The sequence below is a fragment of the Acanthaster planci genome, linkage group LG07 (assembly GCF_054643075.1).
Source record: "Acanthaster planci isolate LZ-2023a linkage group LG07, COTS_SCS, whole genome shotgun sequence".
In the NCBI taxonomy this organism is placed as follows: domain Eukaryota; kingdom Metazoa; phylum Echinodermata; class Asteroidea; order Valvatida; family Acanthasteridae; genus Acanthaster; species Acanthaster planci.
In genome coordinates this window covers 2,379,377-2,399,287 of record NC_141783.1, presented here as the reverse complement: position 1 = coordinate 2,399,287, position 19,911 = coordinate 2,379,377, and the positions used below count along the sequence as shown (strand labels likewise).

At 42.9% G+C, this 19,911-nt stretch overlaps 1 protein-coding gene across 4 annotated transcripts in view; it reads right to left on the bottom strand.

Moving 5' to 3' along the window:
* Positions 1–19,911, bottom strand: part of LOC110979696 (spermatogenesis-associated protein 20-like) — a 40,472-nt gene that overhangs the window by 20,063 nt on the left and 498 nt on the right. For 2 of the 4 annotated variants that reach the window (XM_022235722.2, XM_022235723.2), the window contains exons 2-14: positions 18,640–18,752; positions 17,191–17,307; positions 16,350–16,414; positions 15,726–15,880; positions 15,143–15,286; positions 14,254–14,455; positions 11,992–12,122; positions 10,731–10,835; positions 9,823–9,897; positions 8,669–8,878; positions 7,656–7,848; positions 5,713–5,881; positions 3,755–3,963 (exon numbers count right to left, since the gene is read on the bottom strand). In XM_022235722.2, the coding sequence (XP_022091414.2) occupies positions 3,755–3,963; positions 5,713–5,881; positions 7,656–7,848; positions 8,669–8,878; positions 9,823–9,897; positions 10,731–10,835; positions 11,992–12,122; positions 14,254–14,455; positions 15,143–15,286; positions 15,726–15,880; positions 16,350–16,414; positions 17,191–17,307; positions 18,640–18,746 (1,882 nt within the window). In that variant the 5' untranslated portion in view covers positions 18,747–18,752. Of the gene's footprint in view, positions 1–3,754; positions 3,964–5,712; positions 5,882–7,655; positions 7,849–8,668; positions 8,879–9,822; positions 9,898–10,730; positions 10,836–11,991; positions 12,123–14,253; positions 14,456–15,142; positions 15,287–15,725; positions 15,886–16,349; positions 16,415–17,190; positions 17,308–18,639; positions 18,753–19,911 lie in introns of those variants that run through there. The other 2 variants (XM_087138750.1, XM_087138751.1) reach the window with 2 other exon arrangements.

Below are 19,911 nucleotides of genomic sequence, written 5' to 3'. Positions count from 1 at the left end.
TGGATAAAAGCAGCTTATAATTCAATCGCAAGCTACCAAGAGGCCCGGGGAAAATAGAGGCTGGCCACGTATGCTTGCAGAGACTTCTCTGAATGCAACAGCCATCTGTAAATGGAATCCTTGAGGTGCACTTCTTTTCCAACGTAACTGAATTGCCCATCTACAGAATGCCATCAGGGTGATTAACAGAAAGGCTCTTATGAAAATTCTAATTTCCATATTCATGACAAAGCAGTGATGCCACCTTAGATGTAAGCTTACATTTCACAGCTGCTCCAGTATCAAAAGTTGCCAGTTGTGTTTGGTTGGTCTTTTTGAGCGGGCGCTTTGTTAACCCCTTTGCGCCGGGACGCGGCTAGACACGCCGTAAAAATTGAGATCCTCAGCCCGCTTTTCAGCTATTATTCTCGGCCCACGCTCGAGCGAACACCATGAAAGAAGGCAGATCCTGGCTTTTGTATATATGGTAATTGGCCTTATTGTGTAGCCCAGAAATGAAAAGACCGAATTTGCATCATAATAACCAGCTTCACAATAGTCCTCACTTTGAAAAGAGGCAACGGGAATGTGGAAGCGTGAGTAGCGCCGCATGCCACCGAACAATCAGCCTTTTCACCGTGTAATTCAAAGCGTGCAGAGCACGCTGGGCCACAAACCGACAATTTGCGGTTTGGCAGGTGGCCTTCATGGCCAAGTGAGGCCGGAAATCTTGGAGTCGGCTTTCGGGAAGAAATTCCCAGCATGAAGGGGTTAATTTAATGCGGGCCTGTGCAAATTAGGTTTACATGTACTTTTTGTTCAACAAGCCTGTGTTCTGTAAGCCCAGGGTGTCAGTGTTCAGTTGCTCCTAGGCACCAGTGTTTTGTAGGCCCTAGGCACCAGTGTTTTGTAGGCCCTAGGCACCAGTGTTTCATAGGCCTAGGCACCAGTATTCCACAGGCCCTGGGCACCAGTGTGCTGTAAGCCCAGGGTGTCAGTGTCCAGTTGCTCCAAGGCACCAGTGTTTTGTAGGCCCTAGGCACCAGTGTTTTGTAGACCCTAGGCACCAGTGTTCTGTAAGCCCAGGGTGTCAGTGTTCAGTTGCTCCTAGGCACCAGTGTTTTGTAGACCCTAGGCACCAGTGTTTTGTAGGCCCTAGGCACCAGTGTTTCATAGGCCTAGGCACCAGTGTTCTGTAAGCCCAGGGTGTCAGTGTTCAGTTCTTCCTAGGCACCAGTATTCCACAGGCCCTAGGCACCAGTGTTCCGTAGGCACCATCACTAATATAATAATACAGCACTGATCAGTGTTCCGTAGGCACCATCACTAATATAATAATACAGCACTGATCAGCAAGGAAGTCTTGAATTTCATGTTGATGCTATTGGCATTACTAAGATACACATGTATTTTTTTGTAGATTTTCCTAAATTATCCAAAAAACATAACAACAGAATCCTACGCTATTTGATTTGTATATGTATGAGCATTACTAATCAGTGGAAGATCCTAAACATTGTGCAGAATTGTTTGCTATTTGGATACCAAATACTCTCAAAGAGCCACACAAGTGGGCCAAGGACAGCACTTGTTTTTTAATGTATACATGTACTTTCATTAAGCAATGTTTCTGTGATATAATGAGGGTTTTTGGTCACAAGTATTGTGGATACATTTTGCGTGCACGCTGGACATGCGTAAGGATGGATGCATTCATTGAATGCAAGATATAGCCTGTAGAAAGATGACTGTGAAGTTGAAAAGAAGTCTCTTTGAGGCAAACACTCATTTGACAGTATGTCCTGTCTACTATGGAGGCTTTGTACGGTAGCCATCTTGCAGGGTGGTTGTTTTGTTCCAAGTCTCCTTTGTGTATACCCACTGGCGGCGGAGGCAGGGGGGGCCAGGGGGGCCAGTGGCCTCCCCCCCTACTATTTCGAGGGGTGGCTATGGTCCCCACCTTTTGCAGGGCTTATAGTGGGGTGGGGCTTAACGGATCGGCCTATTCATGGCTGATTCCTGATGGTCTAACAACTGCCCCCCCCCACTTTGAAAATCGTTCCACCGCAACTCTGTATACCCTTAGAAAAAATGTTCCAGCTTGCAAGATAGCAGCTATGCAATCCCTCTATTGAAGTCCTGGGGAAGTACTTTTTTTTCCGTTGTGTGACCAAAGAATAAGTTTAGACTGTCCCATTTTGTCATGCTGTGGTCTGGTTTCCTGGCACCTGTCTGTGTTACACATGTCAAATAGACTATAAATCAAGAATTCACAGTATGTGGGAAGACAACCTGTAGAGAAGTACACGGTAAAAACAAGCGCAACAAGCAGACTATGATACAGGCAACATGCACGATAAATCACGGGTGTTCATCAGGCGATGAAAGCTACAGTGACAGTGAAAAGCAATGATATAAAGTACAATAAATGGGACCTACTCTGTAAAAAACGAGTCCTGTCGCCAGAGCCACTTTTGAGTTGAAGGTCCTGGAAACAGTCTTGCACAGTGTTTAAACGGGAATCCTCAACATTTTAACATCTACACACCGTCCATTTTAATCATACCAAACTGAGCGACACATCTAAACTAGGAGCTCATATTCCTCATTCTAATACAAAGCAAAACTCAAAAATGGCTCCAGTGATTTCTTTTTAAAGAGCTGGTCACAAATAATGGTAAGATACATGTACAAAACACTGAAGGAAAGGTAACTCTTTTGGCATGTTCAACCATACCACATTTATATAGATTTATACATGTTTAAATTCTTTCTTTTTTTAAATCAAATTAATTTTTGTCATTTTATGTCTCATAGTACACAAACAGAATTTTGACAGAGAGCACTGGCAAATACAATGTAGACAAGATTTGGGCTTCTGTTGGCATGATTTGACAAATCCAAGATATACACGAAGAATGGAGAAAGGAAAGCAATGCCCATTCACCATCATTAGCCGTCTTCATCAATTTTAATTAACTCACACTTTTCAACCAATCAAACTCCAGGGCCAAAAGTTAAAGCCATTCCCTGGAGTACCACTGTCTTGGGAATCCCTACATTTTATGGACCTCATATTGTTGTCTTCTTGTTCCTACTTCATCTTTCTACAAAGACCACCCATCAGATTTGTAACAGTTCCTCCATCAAGAAGCCAACCAAAGACCCTAGTTTACCTGCTGTTCGAGGCTCACAGTGTGAACACGGAAACATGTTCACTTACACACATACTTGTGCCGTAACTGTGGGGACAAACACTTGTCATTACGGCGATTTTGTGTGGACCAAAAACATTGTGGGGACAGAGAAATGTCCCCACTACTCAGTGCTAATTTGCCTAATAAAAGAAATTGTCTAATTAACGCAATGAAGACCTGCCACATGTACTTTTAACTGGGTTATGGGGAACACACAGGTGTTGAAATATGTGACTCACTGTGTAAAAATTTATCACAAGTCACTGGAGCCACTTTTTGAGTTTGACTTTGTGTTTGATAAAGGAAACTGAGTTCTTTGTTTTAAGGTGTTACTCAGTTTGGTATGATGAAAATGGACGTTGTGTAGATGTTCAAATGTTGCAGATAACAGTGCGCGGGATTCATTCAAAAGGGACATGTGACTCATTTTGCAGAGTGGGTCATACAAATTGACAATATGAGGACCAAAATCTAATGGGGACACATTTTTGTCAAAACTATGCAGTTTTGACTTCTCAAACCCACGAAATTGTCCCTTTGACGCAGAAAAGGCCTACCCACAAACAACAGAATCCTACCTTCTTTCAGTCTCAGCTTGATGGATGGGTCCTTGCTGGATGCCCCATAGTAGCCGCCGTTGTCTGCGTCCCAAAAGAGCTCATCCTGTTTGGCCTGGAGGGAACTGGCCCATTCCAGCCAGGACTGGTCAAAGCTGGCTTCGTACAGGTCCAGCAGGCCGCGAATCAGGTTGCTATAGTCGTCCACGAAGCCCTCGATTGGGTCAGCTCTGGGGCAAAGGTCAAAATGATACTCAGCTGGATGAGGAATTGGGCTGGAACGGGGTATGAACCTGTGACCACTGAAACCTGGCCCAATTTCACAATGCTGCCAAGCACACAATTTTACGCTGACTGAGGCTCCGTATATTTCATGAGGACGGTAAGTAGTAAGCAGAGCAAAAGGCATGCTCACCTTGGAGGAAAAATGTGCTTAACTTAGTGACCTTAAAGTGGAAATCTTCATGCGCGCAAATGTAATTTTTGTGCTAAGCACAGCAACTGCAAAATGTTCACTGTGAAATACAATAACCATTAGGCCAATTTTTGTGCTATGTTTAGCAAGAAAAAAAAATTGATTAATGGTAAGCAGCACCAATAAATTAAGCTCAGGGTCAGTGCTCCATCCTCTCAGCTTTCTGTTCCTGAGTTGATGCTCTTTCAATTTGTCGATGTCTCTCTGAATGCAGCCCTTGTCACATTCATGGTTGGGAAGGCAACCGTTGGAATTTGTGCTGTAGTTGATCATCTGTCACACGTCTCTTCACGAGCCCCTCAACGAGTCCAGTTGCAATTCTACCACAGGACCTGTTATGGGTGACGGGCTAAGTAAAGGAATGCTTGTCCCAGTTTCCTTTTGAGTAGCTTCTGACTTGACCATTTGAAGCAAGATATGGGACAGAGAGAACCCCCCCCACCTTTGTGTTGGTCATTGTTTGATCAGAATCTCAGGAATTCTTTACAGACTTCTAGGGGGGATGTGTTAGGTAGCAAGAGTCTAGAGTGTGTATGGGGATTGGACAGGTAAGGGGGTACCCCTCCGTCCCATATCTTGCCTGGTATAGACTTAACTTGCAACTGTATGACTTGTGATGGACTTGCAGAGACTGGTCACGGACTCCTCCGCCAAACTACTGGTAGTTAAAATCCAACTCAACGTTCAAGTAATTGTTACAGCAAGAGAACCAGTTTAATTGAAGTGGTTAAAATTGCTGGTAATTTTTGACGTAGTATCCTTTTCGTGCATGTGCGGATTCTTGATGATCCCTAAGTTTAAAGAAATGACGCGCTGGCTGGTTTCAGACTCAAAATCTAAGTGTAAGGTACTGGGGTTGGTTCAAGCTATGGGCTCCAAGCTGGACCAAGAGAGAGTGCTTTTTCCTTAGCGATGGAGGTTTCTTTGGTACTTACTGCACACAGCAGGTTCACAAATGACAATGAAACGCAAGCGTTGTAGTCGCATCGCTACCAACAAAATGAACACTCCCAACCAACACAGCTATATTTTTAATTGAAGAGGGGGTGCTTCTGCTCAGAGCGGATACGCACACTCCAAGGTCAAATGGGTTAGGCTGTACAAAATTATGTGGCTACGGCTAGCTAGAATGTATAAATGTCTATGGAAGTGATTGTAGCCACTAGCCAATGACTTCAATGGATACATGTGATAAAGGTGGTAGTGACCAAGTCACGTAAATGTAACTTTCAGGTTGTTGTAGGACTCAAACCCGGACTTGAGTCCAGTTTTCGACAGACTAGGACTCATTTTTTTGTATACTGACTCAGATTTTTGACTTGGATGCAGATCTTTCAGACTCAAACACTGGTAACCTTAGTTTGCAAGTGCATAACATTCCCATTTGGGAGTACCAGGCTGCTCATGATGCTAAAAGAGGTCATCTGCCACTCAAACAGTCAGTGAAACCAGTGGAATGGTTCGGTTCTCAGAGGTTTGAGAGTTCTAAGACAAAGTTACCTACATCTGTGCGACCTCGCCTTGCTCGTCTGTGTAGCAGCTCCGGACCAGGCAGCCCGTCTGGGTGTTGAACAGGTTCTCCTTGATGAAGGAGGCAGCTTGGACGGCCCTTGTGGTGTAGGCTGGGTCGCCCAGCACTTGGCCCCCTTTGGCAAAGCCAGAAATCATCAGGCCTGCAACACAAATGGAAGGTGCACTGAAATTGATGCAAAAACCTCTCTGTACACCAGAAGTTTTAGTATAACATTGAAGTATAATTGGGGTAGAGTAAGCAACATGCATCAAGCATCGGAGATCCATTCATCAATTCAATACGGGCATTTCACAAAAGTGCACTTCCAAGAGTTTAGAATGTGCTGGCCAATCACAATGCGCGAAATATGTCGACCCAATGTACGTTTGTAAAGGGTCAACAGATTTCGCGTGTTGTGATTGGCCAACGTGTTGCAAACTCTTGGAGGCGCACTATTGTGAATTGCCCGTATCGCAGCCCGCAGTTTGCCATGTTGATATGTTCAAGAATTAGCTTCCTTCGTTTTCTCTAGCTTTTTTTCCTCTCTCTAGCGCATGCAGTGAAACGCCGCTATACCGAACACCGCTATACCGAACATTTGGCTGTACCGAACATCGTCCTTGGCTCCCAATATTTTGTGCACAAAACCTACCAAACACTATGCAGTTGCCGTTTGTAATTCCCAAATGTCAACTTGATAAAACAGGCGTTTTTTATGTTGGAAAGTGAAAAGTGGCCATTATTTCCCCAAGGATTTGAAGGGGCAGCCACTAGTTGTTGAAGAGTTAATTGTAATTAACTAGCTGACAAACTGGGTACATGGGTCTGCACTTGTTCAAAGTCATCTTCTAGTGACGGCCAGGGTATGCACGGTTAATCTGCCAACGGTATTGAATAGACACTGGTTTTGCGATTCCGCATGATTGGGGGCGGAAGAAAACCACACACGCATCGTGGCATTGCACTGACATTAGTCTAAAGAGGGCGCCGCTGATACACAAGCCACCAGGATTCGTCACAGTATGCATCAGAGATCGATCCGCAGTGGTAGCTTCACGACTTTTAGGATAAACTTGAAATCAATTTTGCAACTTAAGATTTAATAAAAAACAAAAATAATTGACAGATACATTTTTAGAAACCTTAAACGTGAATGCAACAGCAAACCATAGTATCACAAGAGGGTGCACTTCAGTTAGACAAGAGAGGGCCCTATTCAATACGGCAATGAAACATTTGGCAGTAAATTTCGCTAAACCGAACTACTGCTGTACCGAACATTTAGCATGGACCCCGTCGTGTTCGTTATAGCAGCGTTCCACTGTATATAAAAACCCCCCAAACCCTGAAAGATTCTAGGTACCAAGGGTGCTATCTGAGAATCAAAAATCAGTTTCCATCTTGGGGCCAATAATTTATTTTTAATTCTGAAAGCCTTGATTAGTAAGTACATGTTTAAATTGTTTTTTTTAAAGTGTAAGCAAATTATTCGCATTTCAACTTTCAAAAAGCATCAAGTCCATCTACAGGTGGCTGGGCTCGTAACTCCTCAATTTCGAAATTTCTAAAACCTTCTGGCAGATTGTGAAAGACTTTAGAAGGTAGGGAAAAATGTCTTGGAGAAAAGGCCAGAGGGCAAAATCATAGCGGAAAATAACGCTGCCACCAGACAAGCCCTTTTTTTTTTTTAAAGCATGGCGGAAACAACAGGAGGGCGCTATTTGAAGTGGGTAAATTTGGAGTGAACAATATGCACATACAGATTTCTTTTCTGACTTTTCCCGCTGGGGTTTAGTCTGCTTTTGCTGTGCTTACTGCCTAACGGTTTCTGTGAAGTAAATGAAGGCTTTCTGCTGACGCAACTTTGGCGGTTAAGCAGCGCTGTGAAATTGTGACCCAGGTAGTGATGTTATTGAGGGTGTTTCTGTTAATACCATTCCAACTGGTGAGGACTTTGTCATCCAGGTGTGGCTTAGGCCTCTTCAATCGCTCATCGTACAGGATCCCCCGTGCCTTGGACAGCGCCCTCTCTGTCGAAGCCTCATCCAGGTTGAAGCTGTTTGCAGTTACGGCCACTGAACGGCGCACTATCAGGACGTTCTTCTGTTTGAGTTCACCGTGAGGATCCTATTAAATGATTTACAGGAAGAAATTTCCAAAAATGTCCTTCAGCATGTGATTAAAAAAAACAAACCAGAGCCTATTCAGCTTTGGATGTGCACAGAAAAAGGTCTGAATTATAATCGTTAACTGTGTTGCAATCACTCGTGCCCATGATCTCTGATGAGTTTCACGAACTGTATTTGGCATGACTGTTGGAGGTACACAGGAAACAGACGTCAGATTTTCTCCCAAGAAAATTCTAAAGCACACACTAAACTGATTGAGGGGATATCATGTTAGACGAGAGAATACGCTTACATCACCAAGATATTTATCAAATGTACCATTTTAAAGGAGAAAATAAGATGCCTCATACTGTCTTACAATTCAATGGCACGTAGGAATTCTTAAATACATGACGGTGGTGTGTGACTGCCAGCTAATATTGCAGAAAATGTCTCTGACAGCTCTGTGACCTCCGATTTGCACGTGCATATGTGAATATATTTGCTTTCACTTTCAGAGTAAAAAAAATGGCCTTAATGGAGGACAATTCAATGCAATTGATGACACATGCCCTAGCCTGGGTACATTCTCAAATACTTGCTCATAAGAAAACCATATGAGAGTGTGCACATTCAGTCGAAAATTGGGCGTGCTCATTCTGTGTGATACAACGTGATCAACCAGAGAGCAATGTATCTTGCCTGGGCTTCTGTGAGTAGGCCATAGAGTGCTTTCTACAGTTCCAGGGCCCAATTTAGCAGAGATATTAAGATAAAGTTATTGCTTATCAGACACCAATAATGTGTTTCCTAGACATTCACAACGGCATTTTCATGACCTGCTCAAAGTTGACATTGCCTCCCTTGCGGACGTCGTAGTGCTTGCAGAACACGTCGGCCAACGAGACACTGTCGCTACCTTCTACGGTGTCGCAGAGCAGCTGACGGATCTCTTCTTCCTCCCAGACACAGAATGCGCCTTCCTTCTTGTGCTCGGCACCATCGGTGGGGTAGGAATCCGCATCTTCTGCGCTGAAGAAACCACCAGCCTGTCAACGAGTGATTAAAGCCGGGTAACATTTTGATGACAACTAGCAGGTGCATTTGTTATTTTAAAGATTAAGCAACATGAAATTCCCTGAATTTTTGTCACGGCTTTTCTGCGACTGAATGGTAAAAAACAATGACCTAGTTCATCAAAATGGGGATCGAAACTGTAGAAATTTGTTCCGTCAAAACAGCAAACAGAAATGCAAACATGGTTTCCATCCTGAAAATATGAACCTACCTATGAAAGTTGTTGACTTTTTCAATCTTTATTATTGTCCATGACTTTCCGAGTCTGAAAATTAAAACTGATTTCAAAGACTTTCTCCAATTTTTTTCTAGGCTGCAAGAGCCCCGTGAGTTCTTCTGCAGAATTCTGTCTGCAAGTATTTCTACAGTCCTTGATGTTGTTGTTTTTTTCAACCTAAAGTATGTGGTATTAGTTACTAGAAGGGTGTGATTGCATGAAGAAAGTTCAGTAGCAACTGTGATACGGTGCAAAGGGAGAAAACAAAGGTAATCGACCGATTGCGGCTGCTAAATCACGTAACCTATAGTGGGTATCAACCCCATAGCAACGTGTCTTTTGAGTGTCATTTACAAACAATACAACCAGGTTATGGTTTAGTACCCGGTACATCTGTAGTCTGCGTACGGTACCTACCGTCCGCATTATGTTTGGTAAATGATACTTAAGAAACACTTTGCTTTGCTGGACGTCGTGTTTGTTGATATTTAATACCCACTATGGAGTACCGAAGTGTGACATCACTGTGAACCAGAAAGTGCAGTGCAAACGAATGGAGTACACGCCCGTGTTGGTTCACGCGCTGGTTCACGCGTTCATGCCTTTTACACACTAATTGTGCGCAAGATGTATTCACTTCGGTACTCTATAGGTCACGTGACTTAGCGGGCGCAATCGGTCTATTTATAAACAAAATACCTTGCTACTTAAATCCCTGGAAACATACTGCAAAATGTCGCGGGCAACATTTGAGAACGTCTCATCCTTTGTGATCTGTTTTGGAAACATGATAAATATTCACACTGTAAACGGAAAAGAGGTTAAAAAACAGCTCCTCCCCGTGTCCCAGCAGTCAACGAAAAGCTAGTGCGGTATTTTCTATCCATCTGAGAAAGCTAAGGTTTGAGGATTACTTCAAGATTACTTGACTTTACTTAACCCTAACCATCCTCAATCCTTCAAAATCCTGCAGGCGGTTTTGGAGGATTTTGGAGGATTGAGACTGCATGGCAAAATTGCATTGCTGATTGTGAAGGATGCATTGTCTCAAGGATGTGGGTTAGACCATGTGTTGTTTATGTTCAGCCATGCATAAATTCATGCCCACATTATATGTGAAATCCTCCATACTGCTCCAGGGTATCATTCATGCTGCCTTGACATCATGAGAGGAATAGCCGGAGAATTTTGAAAGATTAAGGCAGTGGACACCCCTCCACAGAACAACTTCAAGAAATATCGGAGGATTTTAGAGGACTGAGGCTGTATCCATTTTTTTCATGGGGGCTGTTGGAGAATTTTGAAGGACCGAGGGCGTATCCTAGCTAAAACGGCCTAGGCCTGAAGCCTGTATTATGCAATTTATCATCGATTCAAAGAAAGAATGGAAATATTTACCCGCCTGTCAATTGGAGCATATATGGACAAACAAAATTTGGGGAAATTTGTACATAATTTAGAACATGACCTTTTCTCCAATGGTTTCACGGGTACCAACAATTCTGCATGCATAGGGAAGTTATTTCTCCTGAGGTGAAAGAAATCTGATGAGCATATATGCAGAAAGTCTATACTGGACTGTTTTATTCCTTTCACACATGCATTACCTGGTAGGCATCCAGATAGGACACAGTGAGTTGACCCTGGTCATACAACATCTTCTCAAAGTGAGGCACGTGCCAGAACTCGTCCGTGGAGTAGCGGTGGAAGCCCTGCACACAGGAAACGGGTGAGGGGCTTACTTATTGATATCCCACTGGAATGTGAAAGCAAAGGCATTTCTGCAAAGGGGTGGCATTAGCAACTCTCCTGCAAGTGGATGGCACAAAAGACTGTAACGTGTAAAGTGCTCTACATCTGAATGACAACAACCTTCTGTAGGCATCACAATCAAAGGACCATTGATGATCCACAGCTGCGAATGAATATGTATAAGGTACACAGTAAATCAGTAAATATAAATGTAATATATAAAATGAATGGGGGTCAAAGGGTTAAGATGGTTGGGACTGGAGAAAAAAAGAGCAGCTCTCTACCCAGGAAATATCCCACACGACCTGCATCCCCAACAGCCTCCCCTAACCAAACTGCTACTGCTTGGCTTCTTGCGCCGGCCTCTGTTTACATCCGATTGCAGAGGTGTGAAAGGCGAGCTTCTGGTGCCTTGAACCAGACCGCTGCGGGTAGCTGGGGCTCGTCGGCCACGGGAGGCAGCCCGCCTAGGAGAAGGACAACTGTGACCTCAAACCTGGGGCAGGTGGAGCTCGTTAGCAACTTTAGTCTGCAGTCCACCAAGCCGGACATCATGGCTTGGACAATCTCCGATCAGTGACTGGAGTTTGGCTTGACGTTGCAGCCCCCCCGGAACTGCTGGTCGTCTCAGGTTCTCATGCCATCGGATCTATTTCCTCGGGGCCAAGACTTGTTAGGTTGGTGGAAGGGGCACCTCCCCCTTCACGTTAATCTCTTCCTTGCCCATGTCTCCTCAGATTAATTCCTCCATGATCTTCTCCTACTAAGTCTTACGGCGACAGGTTGGCAGGGGACAGGGGCAGGTTTTTGATGGAGCTGGAAGCCTCTAGTCTCCTGCATGTATGGTGGTGCAGGTGAGACGGTCTCAGGAGACTAGGACTGAAGCAGTACATCCCCAGAGGCAGCTACCTGCACGACTGAGCAGCCCTATTTAGGGTCCGCACTGCCCACCCCATAGGCCAACAAAAGCCTAAGAACTGCCCGCTTCATTCATCCTGGTCAGGGAACCACACCCCGTCAAGACATAACCACTGACCGCTGATGATCCACACCTATGAATATGCATGAAGTTCATAGCAAATGAGTGAATATGTACCAATGAATATGTAACTTTACCTGTGCTATATGGTCGTGCATTCCTCCTTTGGCCATGAACCGCAATGTCTTCAGGCACATTTCCAAACCTTCTTTCCCTTCTGAGGTCTCCGGCTTGCTGGCGTAATGTCGGAACATGAAGTTGAAGTTGACTACGGAGCGGAGAGAGAAAAATGGAAAAGCTCATCAATCATGTGATGCGCACCTGTTGGCTCAATGCACAACTGGCCGGGAGGCCATTTTCCTTGATTAACCCTAACCCCCTAGGCTCTTGCAATAGAAAGCATACTGAACCTCACAAAATCCAACAGGTTTATGTACTTGTCTATGTACTTGTACATGCAGGTCACTGTACCAAACCTGATAAACTCGAACAGAATGAGCCCGTTGGAGTTTGAGTGATATGGTATGGATGGGTCTATGCAGTATAGAATGACTTGCACTTAAGAGTACCAAACCTGACAAAATCAAGCATAGTCCAACAACTAGTACGGCAAGCCAGACACTGCACACAATGAACCCTGCGTGTCCCAACTCACACAAAATCCATTACCATCACCCTGGACCATTGATACCAAGTCCAACAAAATTCATCAGGAAGTTCACCAGGTACGGTACCAAACCTGCCAAAACCTCACAAAACCTGCTGTTGGAGTATGGCAGGTTTGGGGTAGAGGAAAATGCAGAGGAAATGGGCCCCGTCTGAGTTATGTGTCTGGAGCTAAGTCGAGGTCTTCGTCCGCTGTACTCTGGAACGATTTAACAGTACACATGTCCACCTACGTTTCACTAGTACTGGCTAACTACTAACTTTGTGCGGATATAAAATGAGTGTTACCTTGAGCCAATTGCAACTGCATAACATGATTTAAGAACCATTTTATACCTTAAGCTGCACATTAAATTAAGACACATAAGCCAACAAATTGTACCACAAATGGTGGCTAAACTTATGTTTTAGGTGGCGTAGCTGTGCTGAAAAAATTAGAAAAGGACAATTTTAAAAACGAATCATATTGACGGTAAGGATCATCATTTCTCCACTTGTCAAGGTGTTTCAACGAAGTGCTCAAGTAAGTTCTTTAGAGGTAATGAAAAACTTGTTTGGCTGTGAGAGAATTTTAAGGTATGCTTCTCAGCTTTGGAAATGAGTACCTTCCACCTGAGGTACAAAAAGTTCCCATAAAACTACATTATTCCTCAAGAAATATGAACAAAATATACACATTCTTAATATCTAGGGAGCAGGCATGCAATCCTTCAGTTGTAAAAAAAAAGAAAAAAATCTGCAAATAAAACTGCCAGCATGAGTTCTAGATGCTCTGTGGTGCATGCAGAGCAGCTGTTGACCACTTGTGATAAAAACTAAGTGACACATTTCAAGCTTTTTTTTCACAAAATGCTTCAAGTTGAATTTTTTTGACCTCCTTTGACTTCTTTTCCCAACCAGTCCCACTTCCAATCATTTTGGATGCCTCTATCAACAGTTTTGATACACTCAGGACCCTGTATTCGTTGGATAATGTCCTTCCTTTTTGAAGTCATTTTGAAACTAGACCCAGAAACAGGCCCCTTTGTATGCTCCTTCGTTGGTGACGGAGTACACACACGGCCCCGTTTATGGGACTAAAGACACGTGCCTACACATTTGATATACTACTCAAAAAAAGTTAAGGACCACTTTTTTTCTTAACTTGTAATTTTTTTCCAAGCAATAAGAGGGGTCTAGTTCTTTTTTTTGTTTTTCTAGATGGCATTCTCATTGGACAAAAAAAAAATGTTTCAAAACATCAAATGCACATTTTCTCAAAATGGACAGCTTCAGGGAAAAGTCAAATGACAAACTAACCAGTGGTCCTTCACTTGTTTTGAGTAGTGTACTTCGATCAATGTAGGCCCTGTATATATGTCCAACCACCTTTTTCCAACGTGTTTTTCACGCATGTGCATGGTATAGTATTCGTATTCCTACATATTCAATAACATGAGGGAAAAAAATGAAACCATAGCTTGTAGTCAACAGAGGGCGCTCTAGCAACAACTCCATTTTCTATGGTTTTAATATGCACAGTATGGAGCCTGTGTCCTGCCACATTTTATTCTTCATTTATTGTGGTGTGCCAGCAGCGAAGTGGTTACCTGTGCATTTCTGCAGCCGCCACAGACTGAAACAAGTGCCGAAAACGCAGAATTTATTTGGCTTTTTTAATGGCTGGATGTTTTGAAAATGCGGAAATCTGCAGATTGACGGAACAGTTGAATGCTTGTAGGGAGAGGAAGTACCTGGCTGTGGGAATTTGGGAGCTCCACCAAAACCCCCATACTGAGGCTCAAAGCTCCGTGCTAGCTGTCGATAGCAGGTGCTGATGCTAGCGTCTACGGCCAGGGCCCCTCCATCCGATGGCGCCTTGGTGACGGTTGCCCTCTGAAGGGCATCTAGGATCTCGCTGGCTTGTTGGCTCATCTTGTCTGGGTCTTGGCGCCACTGGTTGGAAAAAAAAACCACAAGATACCCATATTGGATGGTAAGTTGGTGGAAAGTCTACTCTCTTTGAAACAACAAGACACTTCTCAAACCCAGTATGTGCAACATTTGTTATTCACCCTAACCCCCTAGCATGTATGTAAAATCATACTGAAATTGGAGGCCTGTTACGTTAATGATTCAGACCGCATAAAGGTCACAAGCTTTGAACGTCATATTGTAAATACTGATGTTTCTCTTCAGGAAATATGGACTCTAAAGTCAAAGCCTATAATCATAGAACTGGCAAAAGCTTGAGGCAAAGCACAGGCTTGAGAAATGGCTAGGTTCACAGAACAGTTCACAAAACTACCGAGCAATAATGCAATCAGAAAACTTTCTTACGTTTCACATTTTCTCATTTGATAGACTTTAAAAAATGAAAAATCCCAACACTAAAGGTATTTTGTTCATTGAGGAAGTGTGCACACATTGTTTTGCATGTTTGGGAGTTGTCAAGAAAGATTAAAATTGACATGACAGTACTAGGCATTAAAAGCTTAAATTGCAACCTTACCTGATGGGCAATGCTCTGGACAATGGTGCCAAACTCTGGACGGCCAAAGGGGTCAGTTGGTGGGAAGTATGTCCCCCCTGATCATGGGCTTTAGGTCAGGGGTCAACCAGACGCTTAAACTGCAAGCTTACCTGATTGGCAATGCTCTGGACAATGGTGCCAAACCCTGGACGGCCAAAGTGGTCAGTTGGTGGGAAGTATGTCCCCCCGACGATGGGCTTCAGGTCAGGGGTCAACCAGACGCTCATTGGCCAGCCACCGCCCCCACTAGATGCCTGTAAAGAGAACAACACAGAACAATTGACCATTCCACGAGTACTCTGCATGGATAAGTAAACTTCACCTGCCTTGCACCGCTAACTGACATGACGCCCCCTTCAGTTTGTGTAGCAATGCACGAACACAGGGATCACATGGCCATGTCCGTATCACCTGGCTATGGCTTGAAATTATATACGATTCTATGGGAACTGGCTTCATCCACTACCATAGACACCTTCTGATTTCAAGCCACTGCTAAGTAATAGGGACATGGCTGAAAATATGGATATCCTTCATTTACCCTCACTGCTGGGCAACACAGCATCCTTTTTACTTTGTACACAGTGTCTCCAATCATCTCAGGTACCATACTCATCTCAGGAAGTACACGGGTCGGTTACAATGAACGCCCTGCTGAAAGCTGAAAGCCCTGTGGATTGGCCACCCGCTCACCTGAATGAAGGTCATGTACACCCGATCAACATCCGGCCGCTCCTCTCGGTCCACCTTGATGCTGACCAAGTGCTTGTTCATCAGCGCTCCAATCTCTTCATTTTCAAAGCTCTCCCGTTCCATCACGTGGCACCAATGACATGTGGAGTACCCGACTGCAGTATCAAGCGAAACATGGGACAAGTTTGCACAGTAACTGCGTCGCCTCTTACCAAGCCAGTGAAGAAAGTATTGTGAGTGTGCACCGGTTTGCATGTGGATAAAGTATACTTGTATGCGAGTGCCATCTATTTTCGTCAGAATGTGCACAGAATGGTTGCATGTAGAGGAATGCCGCTGCACTTGAGCACGCTAAAACACAAACTCAAGTGTCTTTCAATATTAAAGACGTCTGGATGAAAAACTTGACACCAAGCCACAAATAAAAATTAGATCAGATGTTGGCATCCACTTACAACACCACAATCAGATTTGTAAAAACCTCAGAATAGCCAAAAAGAAGTCTGCACTCTGATGGCAATAGGAAGTGGGTCCATCCTCTACCTAAGAAACTTACAACATATTTGAGGTGCTAGAATGTATAAAAAAAGGCACAGAAATACAAACAAAAAATGAAATGTAAACCTGAGAGGAATATGAGCTTGTTTTCTCTCTTGGCCTTCTCAAATGCCTCCGGTCCCCATGGATACCTACAGAAAATACAAAAGATATCTGCTGATGAAGTGCACACATCTTCTTAGCAAAGGTGGGTTACCAGCCGAAACTTTCTACGACCTTTGCGTAGTTTGCTTGTAACTGATCTCATGTGATTTTTGCTGAGAAAGAATTTTGCTTCAACTCTGTAAAATGGGGCTCTGGTGTTTGTTTGTTTTTTTTTTCAAACACGCCATATAAGCCAACATGAAGTAAATTTTGAAAGGAACACGAGGACGGAGCATGTGACATTTAGCAAACGGGTTCTCATTTGCATTGAAAGTGTGCCCCTCACTTTGAATATTTAGACAGAGTATTCCTTTATGTAAGCCACATAACATGCAAAAGATGCTCAACTGTTTGGGTTGCCTAGTCATTTAATGGTACAACAGTGGAAAAAAAAAACTTATTTTTTAATATTATTATTTTCACATGTATTTAAACTGACCCTTCCTTCTAAGAGCAACTGAGACTATTACGTAACTCCTGTATGGGTTATTTTGTGAATCTGGAGTACAATTTTTTGTGTCTCTGTTACCTATGACATGACATAATATTTTGCATGTCTAGAACACATTCTTCAATTACCAGCAGTGATTGAGGAATGCAAATTACTTGCCAAACAAGTAAAAATAGTTTGAAGTCAACTTCAATGATCCATGCCAAATTACACAGGTTGGACGTACCAGGGATACAAAAATGTCCCATTTTTGGACCCTGAATTTTATAGAATGACATGTTTTTTGTCTGCGTAATGACAGCCATGACCCACCAATCAACAGGGTTGCTGGCATGTTGCAAGAGGTATGGAGACTTCTCATTGGCCAGTCGATTCCTGTGCTGTTTTGTAGCTGATGAGCCTCCGGTGGCCATTTTCCTCAAAACTGTCCTGCGTCCAAAAGTAAGCACATTACAGATTTGGGCTACTTAGGTCTGGCATCAAGGTAAATTAGCAGCAACTCACTAGGTGCTTTGCCAGGATACTTTCTGAATCCACCAAAATCTGCCATTGTGTATAAGAAGTCAATGGCACATTTTTTGTATCTTTGAACTTCTGAGAGGTTGTAAAGCCCAGCTGTGGCTGGGCTCAACAATTTTCAATCCTCCAAAAGGTTCTTTAACTCCCTGGTAGATTTTGAAAGATCTGGTAGGGTTAGGGCTACGGGCTAATAAATGCAATGTGAACATTATGAACTCCATTTACAAATGATAACAAAGTGTGGCTGTGTGATTGAATGATGTTTGTGTGAACCATTAATGGTTTTGGTATCAATGTTAGTGCAAAATGATAACTAAGGGTAATGTCATCTCTTAACTCTACAAATCCATAAGTCACATAACCAAATTCACCTCTGACGGGTACTTTCACACAATGCTGAATCCGGCACGAAAGTTTGGAAGGGTGTAAATTTTCTTCAGGGTGGCAAAAAATGTTGAGAATTTTTTTGTCGAGAACTGCAATATTTGATCCTCTTTGGGCTTTGTACATGCTTCAGGAAGGAATGGAACGAACACGGTCCTGTTAAATCACCTTGTTTTCTTATTACAAATTAAAAAAACCCTGGGGAGGGGGCTGACATGGCCCTCATAGGCCCCCCATGGATCCATCATTGCTTTCATGCTGAGTCCATCAGGGTTTATTAGGAAGTCATCTAAAGTCCAGTCAAACCCAGTTCAGGGCCAGTCGCATCACTGGTATACATCTGGGTTTGCCTTGGGACACCTTTTAAAATACCCACTTCTTTTGTTCTGTATCAACTTTTATATGTAAAAAAGAAACACCTAAATGGTAAACTCTGGATTTTTAATGGAATTGTTCAAGCATTCTTATTTTGGTAGTTCACAAGTGACATCAATCTGGTTTCACATTCTGTCCTAGCGCCTCAGATTAGTCTTCTAGATAGATGGCGCTTTGCAAGTGTTTGTTTATTATTTATCATTATTAAATAAAAATTTACAAAAGTCAGAAAATCCTGATAAAAAATATTGAAATCAGTAAAGATTTTTGACAGTCACACCGCTCTTCCAGACAGCATTAATCGAAGCATCATTTTCAACTTGGATGAACAGTCTAAGACAAGAATGAGACTGTTTCAAATTTGTGTAGGCATTTGTCGTTTCAACACACACACACAAGTGTGTATTTGCCTGCAACTGGGGACCCCCTATTGTTCCTCTTTTGTTTGTACTTTAACTTTTTTAGAAGACCACCCATACGCACCTGAAAAATGACAGTGAGTTAGTTCTGTTTTTCCAGGTTCCAACTTTAGACGAAGACAAATGAACTCTCAGATCATGTCTAAGGAGTCCGAGGATTGGCCCACTCATCACAAACTGAATCAGATGGACAAAGAGTGTGAAATTTGCATTTAAGATGGGATTATGTAAACGTGTTTGTTAAATTAGGTTTCAAGGTAAACTTACACGTACATTACTCAGATTGGAAAAAACTAGCAGGGCGGGGAATTTATGTTTCATTTGTTATGACTTCCATTTCTTCACATCTGAAGTTAATCAAAGAACAGAGTCTGACATATGGTGCAAAATCTCGTAGCGGACAAAATGAACATGAAACCTACAATATAATGCATACCATTCAGCCATTTTATGGCATCATATTTTTTATGGCCTGGTTTAAGACAGTTTGCAAATGAATTAACATTCTATTAAATATGTGAATATTTCAGAAACATGACAGATTGATGAGGCACACGTACGTGACGCAACCGTACACGAAGCGACATTATGCTCTGTGGGAGGGGGAGTTCCCCCTCCCCCGAAGAAAAAATGTATTGATAAATAACAATGGGAAAAAAAAAAAAAAAAAGAGATAAATTTTTTTTGGGATGAGAATCACAGGTTAATGGTACTGTGGATTTAGTGAGAAGTTTCACTGACAAAAATAACTTTTGGAGGGTAAAAAGTACCTCCCTATCAGAAAACAAAAACAAAAAAGCTGCCGTGCGTGACATGCAGTCAGGCAGGGAGGCAAACCTAAAACTCAATTTTCAGAAGTTTTTTAATTCAAGGATGTGGTTGCCATAGTTACAGAGACACTTCACCACTAATGCATCAGGAGGCTTTATTTTTTGGAGGGGGAGAATGGAATATCCAGGTAATGCTATTGTTTTCATAAAATAACATGTCAGCCAGGTCAGCTCAACTGCAGAATACCCTGCCAACCCGCATGATCAACCTCATAGCCAGGTACAGGTCAAAGTGTCACATTCTTCTCAAGGGAGTTTCACCTTGTACCCATGTGACCAGTCATTCTAGGGGTCGTTTTTTTAGAGTGGCGGTGCATTCTGTAGTTACTCCGCCTGGTCCTGGGTCACTGCAACCATGTTGGAAGATTAAAAGAAAACATCTGGACCCAGTAATAAATAAGACACACACAAAATTAACGAGCTTGTTACTTGGTGGGAGAAACATTGCATTTTAACAGAAGATTAAATAAAAATAGAAATTGTTTACAGACTTGTGTAGGGCCTAT